This window comes from Arvicola amphibius, chromosome 4 (assembly GCF_903992535.2).
Source record: "Arvicola amphibius chromosome 4, mArvAmp1.2, whole genome shotgun sequence".
In the NCBI taxonomy this organism is placed as follows: Eukaryota; Metazoa; Chordata; class Mammalia; order Rodentia; family Cricetidae; genus Arvicola; species Arvicola amphibius.
In genome coordinates this window covers 89,137,237-89,154,463 of record NC_052050.1, presented here as the reverse complement: position 1 = coordinate 89,154,463, position 17,227 = coordinate 89,137,237, and the positions used below count along the sequence as shown (strand labels likewise).

Genomic DNA, 17,227 nt, shown 5'->3' with positions numbered 1-17,227 from the left:
CAGTATCAGAATAGAGCCGTTTGTGTCATCCCTCTCCAAAGCAAGTGAGCAGAGCCAAGGGCAATCATTAACAAGGGAGTTGTAGATGGAGCAATGGCTCAGAGGTTAAGAGCACTTGCTGTTCCTGCACACGATTCATAGTTAGTCTCCAGTACCCACATGGAAGCTCACAAGCATTTAAACTCCAGTTCCATGGGAATTGGAATATATAATAATACAAATATTGTACTATTGCGAGTCTTTGTGAAGTGGAAACTCCAACCACACAAACATTCAGAGAAAGAGAGAACTCTTTAATACATATATGGGCTAGTTCCTCAAAAAGGTCTAGTCTCATGCTGGAAAATTTTACAGTGTATAGAGGGTAAGCAGCATTGTCACAAATTTGTCTACCATCCTAGAGTGGTCTTTTCATTGTCTCAAAAGAAATCCTTAGCTTAAACTTTATGGTTCCAACCCCTACCTCCCGAGATTATAGGCATGCATTGCCCCACCCAGTTTATTATATTTTGTTTCCACTATAGTTTCATTAGAAAATAGAGTTTTCGGGGTGGTAGTGGTACATGCCTTTAATCCTAGCATTTAATCCAAGTACTCGGGAGGCAGAGGCAGGAGGATCTCTGTGAGTTTGAGACCAGCTTGGTCTACAGAATGACTTCCAGGATAGCCAGGACTGTTTCATAGAGAAACCTGTGTCGAAAAACCAAAAAAAAGAAAGGAAGGAAGGAAGGAAGAAAGACAATAAAATTTGATGTTTTAGGGATCAGGGTTGGAGTTTTGATTTAGCCTCTAGGACAATTTGTGACCGCGCTACCTAGCGACTCTGGTTTTTCCAAACTACATTTCCCGGCAGGCCCTCCAACAACGTTGACGAACTTCCTCCCAGCATTCCCCGCGGCGGGAAAGCGCCGAGCGGGCTTCAGGCCGACAGGACCATCTTTCGCTGCCGCTGTTCCCGCTTCTGCCGTTGAGTTGTGAGGAGCTTCGCGGCCGTCCCCACTGGCCACCATGTCCGCCCAAGCGCAGATGCGGGCCCTGCTGGACCAGCTCATGGGCACGGCTCGGGACGGTGAGTCTGAGCGGCCGTCCAGGCGCTGGGCGGGGGTGGGAGTAAGGCGAGTCCGCCTGGCAGCCTGAGGCGAGGGCCGTGACAGTGTGCGCCTGCGCGGGGCGCCATTCCTTTTCCCCCCCCGCTCGCCGACCCCAGGCGCTGGGCCTTTGTCTGATCCGCTTGGCTTGCGAGGCTGCTGCGGCCGCCGTGTCCTTCTCGTCCGGGCGGCCTCCTTTCTGAGAGTCCGATCCGACGGTGGGGCTCTGTCCCCATCCCATTTTCCGTCGTGCGAATTCCTCTTGGTCTGCACCGCGGTTCGGCGCCGCCCGGCGTACTGGAGCGTCGGCGGAGGGCTGGAACCAGCGTGGCTCCCAGGCGCTGGCTGCCGTGTGGCAGAATTCCTCTGATACTCCTCGGAGGAGAGGCGACCCCCGAGGAGCTGGACGGGTTTCGAAAACCCCGGGCGTTCCTGCTCCGTACGGTCGCAGGGGGAGCCGTAAATGAGCATTTCTAACGTGGGTTCCTCCGTGCACTTTCCTAGTCTTCCCACCCCTCACTCCGCAGCCTTCCAGACTAGCGTTGGTTTAGTCAGCTCTTGGCATTCTTTAGGTAGGTGTGTAGGGAGGCGTGCAAGATCATGGTGGTGTCTCAGGAGAAAGCAGTTGCATCCCAGCAAAGCTAGATCCCTGCTGTGGTTGGTGTTTTCATTTTTACTAAAGTAATGAAGTTGTAATTTCACACTGGCACATTTCGCAGGGCTGTGCAGATTCTTTGCACCTTATTTCATAGGTCAATAAGTGCTTTTAGCTTTCTTTGTATGTTGAGTTGCTTTTGAATTGCTTCCCATATTTTTATTTCATACAAACTGAACAATTGTGGCCCCTCTATTTTATTTATAAAGGTTCAGTGTATCTTTGCCTGCCTACATCAATCTGCAAGGGAGTTGCAGAAAAGCCTCATGTTCATCGAGCCGTGAGTCACAACCAATTTCTAAGCTGTTATAACAAAAAAGTGTTTGCTTTTTTTCCACAAGTAACTTTAAAAGTGTAGTTTAGAAAGAAAACATTTTCAGTAAAAAGACACTACATTAATCCTGGATGCTTGCAAATCCTGAAATATATTCCTCCTTGACTATTACACAGCACTGTGTCCTCTACACAGATTAGCCTTAAAATTTGTCACATACCACTTTGCCTTTACTTTTATGTATCATTCCCCCTGACTTCCTTACTGCAGGTGTGGGCAAGAAAACTTTTCCTTTAAAACTTTTCAACAGCGGGCATAAAATTCTGCAGCTGAGTTCTTGAAGAATGCAGATGGGTACAGTATGTGTTGGAGTTCACAGTGTGTATTGACTAACCTGATTCCTTTTTGCTTTCTTTGGTATTGTCTTGTTAAAAGTGACTCCCAGGTGCCAACTTCCCTTTGTAAGGGTGGGGATAAAAGGGGCATAACAAGAAAAGGTCTAGAGATATTTAAGAGTCAGTGATAGAGCTTGAAAACTTTGTCCTTCCTCTTGGCAGTTTTCGATAATAAAACACTGCCTATTTGACTGCAACAAAAAGATTAATAAATAGCTTTGGTTGGTGGGAATTGCCAGCTATAAGTCCTATGTGGTAGATTACCTGCTTCTTAGTTCTCATGCCCACACTGGTTTGGGCTGATTCCTTTTGGTACTCACTCTTCTGACTCCTTGACTTAATGATGGAGTTAGATGTGATTAAGTGTGCGCCTTCATAAGATACTTAGCTTGAAAAAAATCTGCATTCCATTCCAATTGTCGATATCTTTAGATCAGTTTCTTTGTGTGTGATGGGGAGAATACAGAAATACTAGTCTGCAAATCATCCGAGTGTATTGTTTTGCCAGATAGACTTGTGTAGTTAATGAGATACTACTTTATTTAAAACCACAAATGAATTTCAGGAGATGAAACCAGACAGAGGGTCAAGTTTACAGATGACCGTGTCTGCAAGAGTCACCTTTTGGATTGCTGCCCCCATGACATCCTTGCTGGGACGGTAGGTGCATTCCAGAACCTTATGGATTACTCAGGGTGGGGTGGGACAGTAGATGTAATATTTTTCTTTAACCTAAGAGTAATATTTTATTTTTTAAAATGACTATTATGTAATTTTTTTGGAGGTAGCGAGGTAGCTCAGTAGTTAAGAGCATTTGTTGCTCTTGCAGAACACCAGTGTTTGATTCCCAGTACTCACATGGTGGCTTACCAACAACATCTGTAACACTATTTCCAGAGGATCTGACAGCCACTTCTAAACGTGGGGCAACTACATTCATGTGCACATACATCATTTTAAAATAATCAAAATAAACCTTAAAAACTAATGTTTAAAAAAATAGCTTTTAGGATTAGAATTGCTGAAACACCCACTTTATTCTGTGTATAAAGAGTTACAGGGAGCCGGGCGGTGGTGGCGCACGCCTTTAATCCCAGCACTCGGGAGGCAGAGGCAGGCGGATCTCTGAGTTCGAGGCCAGCCTGGTCTACAAGAGCTAGTTCCAGGACAGGCTCTAGAAACTACAGGGAAACCCTGTCTCGAAAAACCAAAAAAAAAAAAAAAAAAGAGTTACAGGGGGTGCTGGAGAGATGGCACAGTGGTTAAGAGCACTGGCTGTTCTTCCAGAGGTCCTGAGTTCAATTCCCAGCAACCACATGGTGGCTCACAACCATCTGTAATGAGATGTGGTGCCCTCTTCTGGCCTGCAGGCGTGCACGGTGGCAGAATGTTGTATACATAATAAACATATAAATAAATCTTTAAAAAAAAGAAAATACAAGAGTTACAGGGCTGAAGAGATGGCTCAGTGGTTAAGAGCACTCACTGATTGTCTTTCTAGAGGACCCAGGCTCAATTCCTAGGACCCGAACAGTAGCTCACAACTGTCTTAACTTCAGTTCCGGGATCTCTTTGAGCACCAGGCATGTACATGGTATACAGACATACATGCAGCCAAACTATCCATCCATATACATAAAAATAAAATAAATAAAAATGTAAACAAATGCTGGGTGGTGGTTGCGCACGCCTTTAATCCCAGCACTCGGGAGGCTGAGGCAGGCGGATCTCTTGAGTTCGAGGCCAGCCTGGTTTACAAGAGCTAGTTCCAGGACAGACTCAAGAAACTACAAGGAAACCCTGTCTCGAAAAACCAAAAAAAAAAAAAAAAAAAGTAAACAAATCACAGGAGAATTGGTGTTTATCTTTTATCTTTAAAAAGTTCTTTGAGTATTTCACCCACACATACATATATTAGTCACATTTATCCCTCTACTCCAGTCTTAGTAGATGCGATTTTTGAGGGTCTCATGGGACACTTGGAGAGGGAACTGTGGGGGAAGTGAATGTTTTTCAGGTAGAATTTTATTTTTCATTAATATACAAAGTCTGTTACTCTTCACATTATAGATTGTTGGTAAAGTTTTTTAGTTATGAAACATTTCAATAGTATAAAATCTATATAACAGTCAGGTCTTTTTGAAAATTGGTTGGTTTTCCTTAATTTCAAGTTATTCTAGCATGATATTTTCATTCATACATACACATGTACACACTTAATTTTATTTGTGTGTAGGCCTGAATACATGTCTACAGAGGGAAGAAAAATTCATTGGCTCCCCTGGAATTGAAATTAAAGGTTATAGGTGCCAGGAACTGTACCCAAGTCTCTGAAAGAGCAGTAAATACTCTTAATTGCAGAAACATGTTTTCTTCTTCTATGTATGTATGAGTGCACTATCTGCATGTATGTCTTTATGCCAGAAGAGAGCATCAGATCCCATAGATGGTTGTGAGCCACCATGTGGTTGCTGGGAACTGAACTCAGGACCTCTGGAAAAGCAGCCAATGTTCTTAACCCCGATTCATCTCTCTATCCCCCAGAGCAAGTCCCAGTTTGCTTTCAGTTTATTTATTTAACGTGCATGTATCTATCTGTCCTGTCAGACTGTCCATCTGTCCATGTAAAGTCAGGTCAGTTTGGAGGAGGAATGATTCTTTTAAATTTTTTTTTAAGATTTATTTATTTATTTATACAGTATCCTGCCTGTAGGCCAGAAGAGGGCACCAGATCTCATTATAGGTGGTTGTGAGCCACCATGTGGTTGCTGGGAATTGAACTCAGGACCTCTGGAAGAGCAATCAGTGCTCTTACCCACTGAGCCATCTCTCCAGCCAAATTTTTCCCTTTTATTTTGAGACAAGGTTTCTCTGTGTTACAGTTCTGGCTGTCTTGGACATTGCTTTTTTTAAAAAAAGATTTATTATGTATACAATATACTGTCTCCTTGTATGCTTGCAGGCCAGAAGAGGGCACCAGACCTCATTACAGATGGTTGTGAGCCACTATGTGGTTGCTGGGAATAGAACTCAGGACCTTTGGAAGAGCAGGCAATGCTCTTAACTGCTGAGCCATCTCTCCAGCCCCCTGGAACTTGCTTTATAGACCAGGCTGGCCTTGAACCTACTGAGGTCCACCTGCTTCTACCTTCTAAGTGCTGGGATAACAGGCATGCGCCACCACTGTCCAACTTTTTTTTTTTTTTTAAATATTTATTTATTTATTATGTATGCAATATTCTGTCTGTGTGTATACCTGAAGGCCAAAAGAGGGCACCAGACCTCATTGCAGATGGTTGTGAGCCACTATGTGGTTGCTGGAAATTGAACTCAGGATCTTTGGAAGAGCAGGCAATGCTCTTAACTGCTGAGCCATCTCTCCAGCCCCCATGTCCAACTTTTTAAAAGATTTTATTTATTATGTATGCAGTGTTCTGCCTGCATGCCAGAAGAGGGCACCAGATCTCATTATAGATGGTTGTGAGCCAACATGTGGTTGCTGGGAATTGAATTCAGGACCTTTAAAAGAACAGCTAGTTCTCAACCTCTGAGCCATCTCTCCAGCTCCTACATTAATGATTGTTTCCACCCCACAGATCTGGGGAATGAACTCAGACTGTCAAGTGGCTTTTCCTGCTGAGACATCTTTTCAGGCCCTAAAATAGAACAAAAATCAATGAAATCACATTGATTGCATATTTTTGTAACTCTTTGAAGAAATCTGTACTACCCAATTACTATAGTCTCTGAGCAGTATGGATAAATGCTAGTTTTGTAGAATGTGCTTTCATTTGTAATTAAGTTAAATGTAAGACTATAAACTGAAGAAAATCATCTGCTATATTTCAGCTACTTAGAGTGAAAGTGTTTTACAAAGGACCGGTTTAAGGCTTCATAGCTATTATGAAGAAAGTAAAAATCAACCAATGATTGTATGAATATTTGTGCGCCAAAGAAAACATTTCACAGTGAATCATGGATTTAAAAATTTTGTGTAGTTGTATTTGTGCATTTGTGTTCATGCACTCAATCAGATGCTGGAGGATAGTGAGTTTTACCCTCTTATTGCTGGTCTCCTAGTTCCTTGAGACTTTCTTTTCCTTTCTTTTTTTTTTTTTTTTTTTTTTTTTTTTTTTTTTTTTTTTTTTTTTTTTTTGGTTTTTCGAGACAGGGTTTCCCTGTAGTTTCTAGAGCCTGTCCTAGAACTAGCTCTTGTAGACCAGGCTGGCCTCGAACTCAGAGATCCGCCTGCCTCTGCCTCCCGAGTGCTGGGATTAAAGGCGTGCGCCACCACCGCCCGGCTGTTTTGTTTTTTTGAAACAAGGTTTCTCTATGTACCCCTGGCTGTCCTGGGACTTGCTCTGTAGATCAGGCTGTCCTCCAACTCACAGATCTGCCTGCTTCTGCTGCCTCCTGTGTTCTGGGATTTTAGTGTGCCTCACCACCACCTGGCGAGACAGAGTTTTACTTAGTCTAAAGCTCCTTGTACCCAGAGTTTATGGAGTTTTGACTGGGTTAGCAATCAGTAAAACAGTGCTGTGTGGTTACAGATATGTGTAATCATGCCTGGATAATTAAATGGGTGCTGGGTTCTGAACATTCATGTTTGAGCAGCAAGCATTCTTACCAACGGAGCCATCTCTCCTGCCAACCCTACCCACTTTTTGGATATGAGTCAGGGTCATATGCTCACCTCAGAATCACAATGCAGTAGAATCTGAGCCTGAATTCCTGATCTTCCTACATCTACTTGTGATTTTGTTAATTTGCGCTTTGATTTAATGCCATAAGTTTTAGGATAAAAATTTTCTGTTGCTTTTTAGACAGCCAGAGCAGGAGATATCTGCACAGTCCTGTACTCAGGATTAACATAAACATTACAAACTGTGGTATGATTGTTTTATATGTGATTAGAATACATAATAATACATTGTGACTAGTCTTACTGACAGCACACCACTTTTAGTTTTAAAACCTCAAAAACCAAAAAAAGGAAAAAAGACAAAAAACCAAAAAAAGAAAATGTTGGCTTACAAAACAGTTCTACAATAGCCCAGAATGGGATATAACAAAGGTTTATTTATTTGGGGATAAACTTACAGTAAGGGTACCGATCTGCAGTCCTCTGCCCGCACTGGGAACTAACTGGAACCGAATCCCCCAGCCAATAGAGCCCTGCATGCTTTTTTTTCTGCATTTATGAGACCATGCCCAAAGTGGGTCAGTATCTTAAAGGCTATTAGCTGAAGGAGTTCCCACAGCACCGCCCAGTTTTGTCTAAATAAGAGTTCTAAGCCTACTACAAAACTATATACAATAAGAGCAAATATCAGGTTATCTTCTAGGGAAAAGAAGAGGCAAAAGTATACATAAAAATTAGAATTACAACCAGCATGCACAACATCAAACAGGGAAACACATGTTAAATGTTTCAATAGTTACCCTATCGGGGCTGGAGAGATGGCTCAGAGGTTAAGAGCATTGCCTGCTCTTCCAATGGTCCTGAGTTCAATTCCCGGCAACCACATGGTGGCTCACAACCATCCGTAATGAGGTCTGGAGCCCTCTTCTGGTCTGCACGCAGAAAGAATAGTGTATACATAATAAATAAATTTTTTTTATGTTTTGTTTTGTTTTTCGAGACAGGGTTTCTCTGTAGCTTTGGAGCCTGTCCTGGAACTAGCTCTTGTAGACCAGGCTGGCCTCGAACTCGCAGAGATCCGCCTGCCTCTGCCTCCCAAGTGCTGGGATTAAAGGCGTGCGCCACCACCGCCCGGCAAATATTTTTTTTAATAAATATTTAAAAAATAGTTATCCTATCTTAAAGAGTCTAAGTCCTTATATTAAAAACGGCTAAGTCATGAGAGGAAAGTACTATGACTATCTACCCTTCAATCTCATGGAAGACCTGAGAAGGGAAATAATATTACTTGAGTAAGCAGGAAGTGCAATCAAGCAACTCGCACAAGGTGCAGGAAATGACAGAGACAACCACCTACCTAAGCAATCACCCAAAGTCTCATTTGTAATGTGGGGCATCCAACTTTGGCTAAGGCCTAGAGTATCTGACAGACTTTTTTTTTTTAAATTTATTTATTTATTATGTCTGCTTGTATGCCTGCAGGCCTGAAGAGGGTTCCAGACCTCATTACAGAGGGTTGTGAGCCACCATGTGGTTGCTGGGAATTGAACTCAGGACCTTTGGAAGAGCAGGCAATGCTCTTAACTGATGAGCCATTTCTCCAGCCCAGCTGACAAACTTTTTTTTTTTAATATTTTATTTATTTATTATGTATACAGTATTCTATCTGTGTGTATGCCTGCAGGCCAGAAGAGGGCACCAGACCCCATTACAGATGGTTGTGAGCCACCATGTGGTTGCTGGGAATTGAACTCGGGACCTTTGGAAGAGCAGGCAATGCTCTTAACAGCTGAGCCATCTCTCCAGCCCCTCTGACAGACTTTTTGCAGAGGCAGGAAAATTTGAAAAACTATCTTACTCTTTCTTGGCAAAGTCTGGCAGTCTTTTTGCTTGTATCCTGCTTGTCTAGTCTGGACATCATGTGTTTGTTAGTGGTCGAGGCAGGGGCAGTTCTTTACCCAAAGGCTAGTTTTGCCAAGAAGAAAACAAGCTTTGGTGTTGCCACAGCAAGGACAACAAGAACAAAGAAGGAAAGAAAAAGACAGGGTCTGGAGAAGTGGCTCAGTGGTTAAGAGCATTTGCTCTTAAGAGGATTCCAGTTCAGTTTCTAGTACCCACATGATGGTTTATAACTGTGTAATTTCAGTTCCAGGAGATCTGATTGGCCTTCTGACCTGAAGGCACCAGGCAAAACACAAATTTTTTTTTTCTGAAATGGGTTTTTCTATGTGTGGCCTTGGCTGTCCTGGAATTCACTCTGTAGACCAGGCTGGCCTTAAACTCAGAGATTCTCCTGCCTCTGCCACCTGAGTGTTGGGATTAAAGGCAAGAGCCACCATTGCCCAGCTAAATAAACCTAAAAAATAAATTTAAAAAATGCATTTTTAGGATATATCCTGTTTCTTTTTTGTTTATGTGATATGATTTCATGTTGCCCATGCTGACCTTGGACTTACTATGTAGCTGAAGGTGAAGGTGACCTTACATTCCTGACCCTCCTGCCTTTCCTTGCCAAGGGAACCAATTACAGAAATGTGTCAGTCAGTGTGCTTGGCTTTATTTCTTTTGTTGGAGACTAGGTAGGCTACGTAAGTCCAAGTTTGTCTTACCTCTTAACTGTTGAGATTATCATATGCCATTACGCTTGATCCATTTCTTAATTTATTATCTGTAAAACTATATTGTTTATTTCAGTGAAAGTTGAAATGCTAAATCATATTAACTTCATGCTTTCTATAATGGATAGGTGTTAATGTTTTAATTTTTTTTTCCCCCACAGCGCATGGATTTAGGAGAATGTACCAAAATCCACGACCTGGCCCTCCGAGCAGATTATGAAATTGCAAGTAAAGAAAGAGACCTGTTTTTTGAATTAGATGTAAGATTTTCTTTGGATGTTTATTTATCCATGCTGCAAAGTATCAATTACTATTGAAAGTAGTGTATTGTCTGTAAGGTATAAACCAAAATAATTAAATAAGCACTTGTTAAGAATCTTAAGTTCTAGAACACAGCAAATGCCATCGTATATGTGTGTGACTCCCAACTTCTTATTGTATTGAATTTCATTTCATTGTTTGCTTTTTTTCTGTGTCTATTATAGCACATACTGATAGCACATGCTATGTAGCCAAGGAAGATCTTGAACTCCTGAGCCTCTTTCTGAGTGCTGATATTATTACAAGGCCATACACCATCATGATAGATTTATGTAATGTTGGCAGTTGAACTCAAGATATCTTTATTTTTTCTACTGTGTAGTACTCCATTGTGTAAATGTACCAAGTTTTCTTTATCCATTCCTCGATCAAGGGGCATTTAGGTTGTTTCCAGATTCTGGCTACGACAAACAATGCTGGTATGAACATAGTTGAGCACATGCCTTTGTGGCACGATTGAGCATCCTTTGGATATATACCCAAAAGTGGTATTACTGGGTTTTGAGGAAGGTTGTTTCCTAATTTTCTGAGAAATCGCCACACTGACATCCAAAGGGGTTGTAGTACCAGCTTGTAATGCAGAAGTGTTCCCTTTTCCCCACAACCTCTCCAGCATAAGTTGTCATCAGTGTTTTTGATCTTGGCCATTCTTACAAGTCTAAGATGGAATCTCAGAGTTGTTTTGATTTGCATTCCTCTGATGTCTAAGGATGTTGAACATTTCTTTTAAGTGTCTTTCAGCCATTTTAGATTCCTCTGTTGAGAGTTCTCTGTTTGGGTCTCTACTCCATTTTTTTAATTGGATTATGTGTTCTCTTGGTGTCCAATTTCTTGAGTTCTTTGTATATTTTGGAGATCAGACTTCTGTCTGATGTGGAGTTAGTGAAGATCTTTTCCTAATCTGTAGGCTGTCATTTTGTCTTGTTGACCGTGTCCTTTGCTTTACAGAAGCTTTTCAGTTTCAGGAGGTTCCATTTATTAATTGTTTCTCTCAGTGTCTGTGCTGCTGGGGTTCTATTTAGGAAGTGGTTCCCTGTGCCAACGCGTTGAAGTGTACTTCGCACTTTCTCTTCTATAAGGTTAGTGTGGCTGGCTTTATGTTGAGGTCTTCGATCTATTTGGACTTGAGTTTTGTGCATGGTGGTAGATACTGGTCTATTTTCATTCTTCTACATGTTGATATCCAGTTATGCCAGCACCACTTGTTAAATATGCTTTCTTTTTTTCATTGGATGTTTTTTGCTTCCTTGTCAAAAATCTGGTGTTCGAAGCTGTGTGGATTGGTATCTGGGTCTTCTATTCGGTTCCATTGGTCCTCCTGTCTGTTCTTATGACAATGCCATGCTGTTTTCAGTACTGTAACTCTGTAGTAGAGTTTGAAGTCAGGGATTGTGATGCCTCCAGAAGTTCTTTTGTTGTACAGGATTGTTTTGGCTGTCCTGGTTTTTTTGCTTTTCCATACAAAGTTGAGTACCGTTCTTTCGAGGTCTTTGAAGAATTTTGCTGGGCATTGTGTTGAATCTGTAGATTGCTTTTGGTAAGATTGCCATTTTTACTATGTTAATTCTGCCTACCCAAGAGCATGGGAGACTTTCCACTTTCTGGTGTATTTTTCAATTACTTTCTTCAAAGATTTAAAGTTCTTGTCATACAAGTCTTCCACTTGTTTGGTTAGTTACTCAGAGATATTTTATGCTATTTGTGGCTATTGTGAAGGGTGTTGATTCTCTGATTTCTTGCCTCAGTGGTTCTTACATGTACCACCAAAACAGGCTCCTTGAGTAGTAGATATTTTATATGACTTTGGGAACTCATCCTATCTTTTATAAATTTAAAATGTTGATATCCTTTGGGCCACTTCTAAAGAATTGCATGTTCTAGAGGTAGAACATGCTTAGTGGTAGAGTATTTGCATAGCTTGTAGAAGGTCCTGGGTTTGATTGATTTCAAGCACCTTCAAAAGAAAAGAGATGGGGAAGGGAGAGTAAGAGGGAGGGAAGGAAATTGCTCAAAAGAAATACTTGTGTGTATGTGTGAGAAGTATGAGACTGTATGAGCTGTTTAGGTCATTTGCAATTGTGAAGAAGTAGCAGAAATAAAACATTTAAAGGAGGGATTAAGGACATTCGTGTTAAGAATGGTTCATTGGTACTGGAGAGATGTCTTGGAGGTTAGAGCACATACTTCAATTGCAAAAGACTGGAACTTGGTTTCTATCACTCATGTCGGATGGCTCACAACTAACTGCCTGTAACTCTAGCTCCAGGAGGTCCATTGTCCTCTTCTGGACTCCATGGATACCTGCACTCATGTTCATATCCACATACAGACATATATGCATAATTAAATGAACATTTATGCATAATTAAAAAGTAAAAGTATTTGTTTACTACTGTGCAGAAGAGCATAGAATTTGGATATGATGTGAGTTGGTGGTGAGCTCAGTGGAGTCCTGTTCTCACATGTGGGGCTTCCAGCTCCACCATCCCCTCCCTAAATTGGTTACAGTAACATGAGCAATACAGGCACAAAGTACTTTTTTTAAAAAATTGTGTATGTGTCTGTATGTGGGTATGTGTATGAGTTTGGGTACCTGTGGAGGCCAGAGACATCAGATCCCTTTTAAGTTGAAATTATCTGCAGTTGAGTCACCTGACAAATTTGGATTTTTTTTTTAAGATTTATTTTATGTATGTGAGTGCTCTACGCCATTGTGCCTTCAGAAGAGGGCATCAGATCCCACTATAAATTGTTGTGAGCCACCATGTGGTTGCTGGGAATTGAACTCAGGACCTCTGGAAGAACAGTCAGTGCTCTTAACCACTGAGTCATCTCTCCAATCCCTCAAATTTGGATCTTATTCAAGAGCAGCTTTGGTTTTAACCACTGACCCATCTCTCCAGTGCCACAAAGCACTTTTGGTTCTCTTTCGTGGTCATGTATTTGTAAATTCAGGAATACATAGCTTGTTTATAAATATACATACCTACCTTGTCCTCTGGAGACAGTCAAAGAATCAGGTTAATATTACTGCTACAGACATACCTGGGTGATCTCCTTTTAGTCATATTTCAAAGCAGTTCCCAGAAGGGGCATGTCCTTGAGAAATTCTAGCAAAAGAGCGGGGGGGGGGGGTGTCATGGATGTTGTATTAATAGAAAATTGCTAGAATGATGTCACAGGTTTATTCAAACATTGCATGTAAGTTGTTCTTACTATAATTTTTTTTGATTGTTGTTATTTGATATAAGGTCTTTCAATGTACCCATGGCTGTCCTAGATCTCACTAGGTAGACCAGGCTGGCCTTGAACTCACTATGTGAGTATCCCCTGAGCACTGGTATGGCAGGGGGTACGTGCCTAACTTGCCTTCAAAAGGTTTAAAGCTTTGTTGGGGGTGTTGAGGGGGTTCATGTAGCCAAGGCTAATTTCAGACTGTCTTTGTAGCTATGGATTGATTCTCTCTCCGAAGTGTTAAAATTATAGACATTTACCTAAAGTTAAATAGATACTTTTCTATAACAATAGTAATGATGAGACTATTCATCTATAATCCCAGCACTCGAGTTTAAGGCAAGAGGTTTGTGGTTATAGGCAGGCATAGCAAAGTTGAGAACTAGCCAGGATACATAGTGTAACCCTATTTTCTGTTCTACCCCAAAACAAAGCAACCTAAAATGTAAAGCAAGTTACTTGAATTTACTGGTACTTTTGTTTATTCTTTAAATTTTTTAATGTTTATTTTAATGTGTATAAATATTTCAGTTGGTTTTATGTCTGTGGACCACTTGCATACCTGGTGCCCAAGAAAGCCAGACAGGGCATTGGACCCCCTAAAACTGGAGTTAGTTAAGAACTGCCATGTGGCTGCTGGAAACAGAACCTGAGTTTTCTGGAAGAGCAGCTGGTGCCCTTAACTGTTTGAGCCATCTCTTCAGCCACACTACCCCCTTTTTTCTTTTAGAAGGGTTTTATATAGCCTAGGCTGACCTATGCAGTCAGCGCTAGCCTACTCATCTTCGTTACTCTCTGATGCTGGAATTAAAAATGTGTTGTACTGTGGCTGCTCTACTTTGCGCTTTCCCTCGTGTGCTCGCTCTCTCTCTCTCTCTCTTTCTCTCTCTCTCTCTCTCTCTCTCTCAGACAGTGCTGGGAATTGAACTTGGCCTTTACACATATTGGGCAACACTTCAATGGTGAAGTGTTTTTTTACTCTGTCCTGTGGCTCTGAGCATGGAAGGAAGAAAGCATAGTTATTTGGGTATCATGCAGGGTTGAATATGCCTAGGTGCTCTTAGAAATTGGTTTCATTGTACCACCCTGTGGGACCACTGTACATATTCTAGTAAGGGGTTGATTGTGATCAGAATCTGAGTTTTTGCCTGTGGTGGTGGCACATACCTTTAATCCCAACACTTGGGAGGCAGAGAGGCAGATAGATCTTCCTGTTTGAGTCCAGTCTGGTTTACATAGTGAGTTCCAGGACAGCCAGGGCTGCATAGAGAAACACTCTTGAAAACCACCTTCCAAAACAAAAAAAAAAAAAAAGAAGAATTTTTAGACTCATCTTTTTCTGTCATGTAAATTTGTCCTTTTGTAACTAATCTACACTTGAAACACTTTGAAAGGAGAGAAAGGGACAGCAAAACAGATTTAGTTTTTAAAGAACATGCCTGTTAGAAGACACTCCATGATCTGGGTTGCTTGTTTTGTTGTGTAACCATTTCGTTTTTAGATTTTTAGACATTCTTAGTCCATTGGACTAAGAATCTGCTTATTATAGAGGCATTTTAGTTGATAACGGTGTGGCTCTGCATGACTCCTATGAGTGAGTCATTGATCTTCCCTATATATACAATGCTGAGTATACAGTAGGGGAGCACTACTTGAGTGGGCTTAGGGGTACCTCAGAATCCTGTATTGGGAGCTGTTATTCTGGGTAAGAACAGATGACCAGCTTTCATCTTTCCAGAAGTACAGTTTGCAACTGTGGTAGCAAACATAAGTCACACCCTTCCTCCTTTTTTTTCTCCCTTCCTCTCTCCCTCCTTCCTCTTTTAGGGTAAAGCTTCATGGTGTATGTATCTTTGACTGCCTTGGAACTTGCTTTGTAGACCTGGCTAGCCTGCCTCCTGAGTGCTGGTGTTGGCTACCACTGCCTGGCTATTATCTCTTACCACTTTTTCTTTTACATACTAATCCCAGTTCCTCCCTCCCTTCCCCCTCCCCCATCTGCTTCTCAGTGAGAGTGAGGCCTCTTACCATTTTTATGTGAGTTCTAGGACTCAGATTCAGTCTTTTTTTTTTTTTCTTTTAACATTAAGAGAGCACCATATCCCATGTCATAGATGGTTGTGAGCCACCATTATTTGGTTGCTGGGAATTGAACTCAGGACCTCTGGAAGAGTAGCCAGTGCTCTTTAATCTCTGAGCTATCTCTCCAGCCCCAGATTCAGTGTTAATACTAACTTGCTTTCTCAGCAAAGTCTTAATTATCCACTGAACCACCTTCACACTGCATTTCTCCTCTACATGTGAGTTCCCTCTCTTTGCTAGACTATAGCCCCAAACTGGTCTCTAATACATAATGATCTTCCTGCCTCAGCCTTCTGCTGTATGCCTGTGATGGCCAGAGGACAGCCTTGGTTGTTTTTTGGTAGGTGCTGCCCACTTGTAAATTTTTAACTTTTTTTTTTACACTTATTTGCTTGTATGTATGTGTGTGTGTGTGTGTGTGTGTATACACACACACACACACACACACACACACACACACACTTATGGGAATGGGTTCTCTCTTTCCATCATGCAGGTTCCAAAGGAGAATTCAGATTAATCAGGTTTGGCCTCTAGTATATTTACCTACTGAACTATCTTGCTAGCCCCTCACCTGTTATTTGAGCCAGTGTCTCTCAGTCAGTGGCCTAGGATGTGCCAAGTAGATAAGACTGGCTAATGGAGAAGCCCAAGAGAGCTACCTATCCCCACCTCACCAATGCTGGAATCACTGCCACTTGTAGATTTTGGAGGGATTAAACTCAGGTCCTTATGTTTGCATGACTAACACCTAACTAAACAATTCCCTCAGTCCATTTTCTTAGTAGTTTTAACAGAGTTGGAGATCTTTCTACAAATTTCGGAAATAGTAAATGAGATTAGCAATTTGGTTTAAGATGACTAATTATGTTAATTATGATGATAAATTTTTTTTTGTTTGTTTTTCGAGACAGGGTTTCTCTGTGGCTTTTTAGAGCCTGTCCTGGAACTAGCTCTTGTAGACCAGGCTGGTCTCGAACTCACAGAGATCCGCCTGCCTCTGCCTCCCGAGTGCTGGGATTAAAGGCGTGCGCCACCACCGCCCGGTTTATGATGATAAATTTTTAAGCAGAGTATCAGCCCATGCTGTCCCTATAGATGCCATAGCAGAGACAGGAATTGCAATTTAATTTCTTTTTTTTTTTTTATTTATTTTTTATGAGGCCAGGTTTCATGTGTAACCCTGGAACTTCCAGAGATGTGCCTATCTTTTCCTCCTGAGTGATGGGATTAAGGGCATGTGTCTGCCTGATATACATAGGGAGTATTTTAAGTCCACAAGGACTGCATAGTATGACTCTCAAAACAAAAGAACAAAACAAAGAAATAAATGTAAGCTTGTGTTCCTATTAAATATATAGATGCCAAGACTATGCAGTGCTGGCAAAGTGTGGTGTGCACACCTCTCATCTAGCACTTTGGAGGCTAAGGCAAGAAGATTGTGAGTTCAAGGCCAGCCCAGAGTACATGGCAAGTTTTGGGCCAGCCTGGTCTGTGGGACTTTATCTGGAGAAACTGGTCTGCAGGTGTAATTCAGAAGAGTTCCTTTCTAGCATACTTGTAGTTTTGGGTTTAATCTCAAGCACCCCTCAAATAAAAGACATAACAATGACAAAAAAAACTATGCAGTGTTGATCATAGCTGTTTGCTTTCTCCGAACTAGGCAATGGATCACTTAGAATCCTTCATTGCAGAGTGTGATCGGAGAACTGAGCTTGCCAAGAAGAGGCTGGCAGAAACTCAGGAAGAGATCAGTGCAGAAGTTTCTGCAAAGGTATATTAAGTGACTGGTATAACTCACTTTTTGTCTCACCCTCACACTAGTTGGGAATTCTGTGTAGATGGTGCTTTCTAAACTGGTTGTTCCCAGTGGAGATGGTCTGTGGCCAAGGCATTTGGAGCCTGCCTTCCTTTCTTT

At 41.6% G+C, this 17,227-nt stretch overlaps 1 protein-coding gene across 4 annotated transcripts in view; it reads left to right on the top strand.

Annotated features, from left to right (window-relative positions):
• The first annotated feature begins 883 nt into the window (after positions 1 to 883).
• The window catches only part of Luc7l (LUC7 like), a 28,953-nt gene continuing 12,609 nt past the window's right edge, over positions 884 to 17,227 (top strand). The window contains exons 1-5 of one of the 4 annotated variants that reach the window (XM_038327686.1): positions 884 to 1,069; positions 2,978 to 3,072; positions 9,834 to 9,923; positions 16,197 to 16,205; positions 16,973 to 17,083. In XM_038327686.1, coding sequence (XP_038183614.1) covers positions 1,009 to 1,069; positions 2,978 to 3,072; positions 9,834 to 9,923; positions 16,197 to 16,205; positions 16,973 to 17,083 — 366 coding nt within the window. In that variant the 5' untranslated portion in view covers positions 884 to 1,008. Of the gene's footprint in view, positions 1,070 to 1,952; positions 3,073 to 9,833; positions 9,933 to 16,196; positions 16,206 to 16,972; positions 17,084 to 17,227 lie in introns of all 4 variants that reach the window. The other 3 variants (XM_038327687.1, XM_038327684.1, XM_042054989.1) reach the window with 3 other exon arrangements.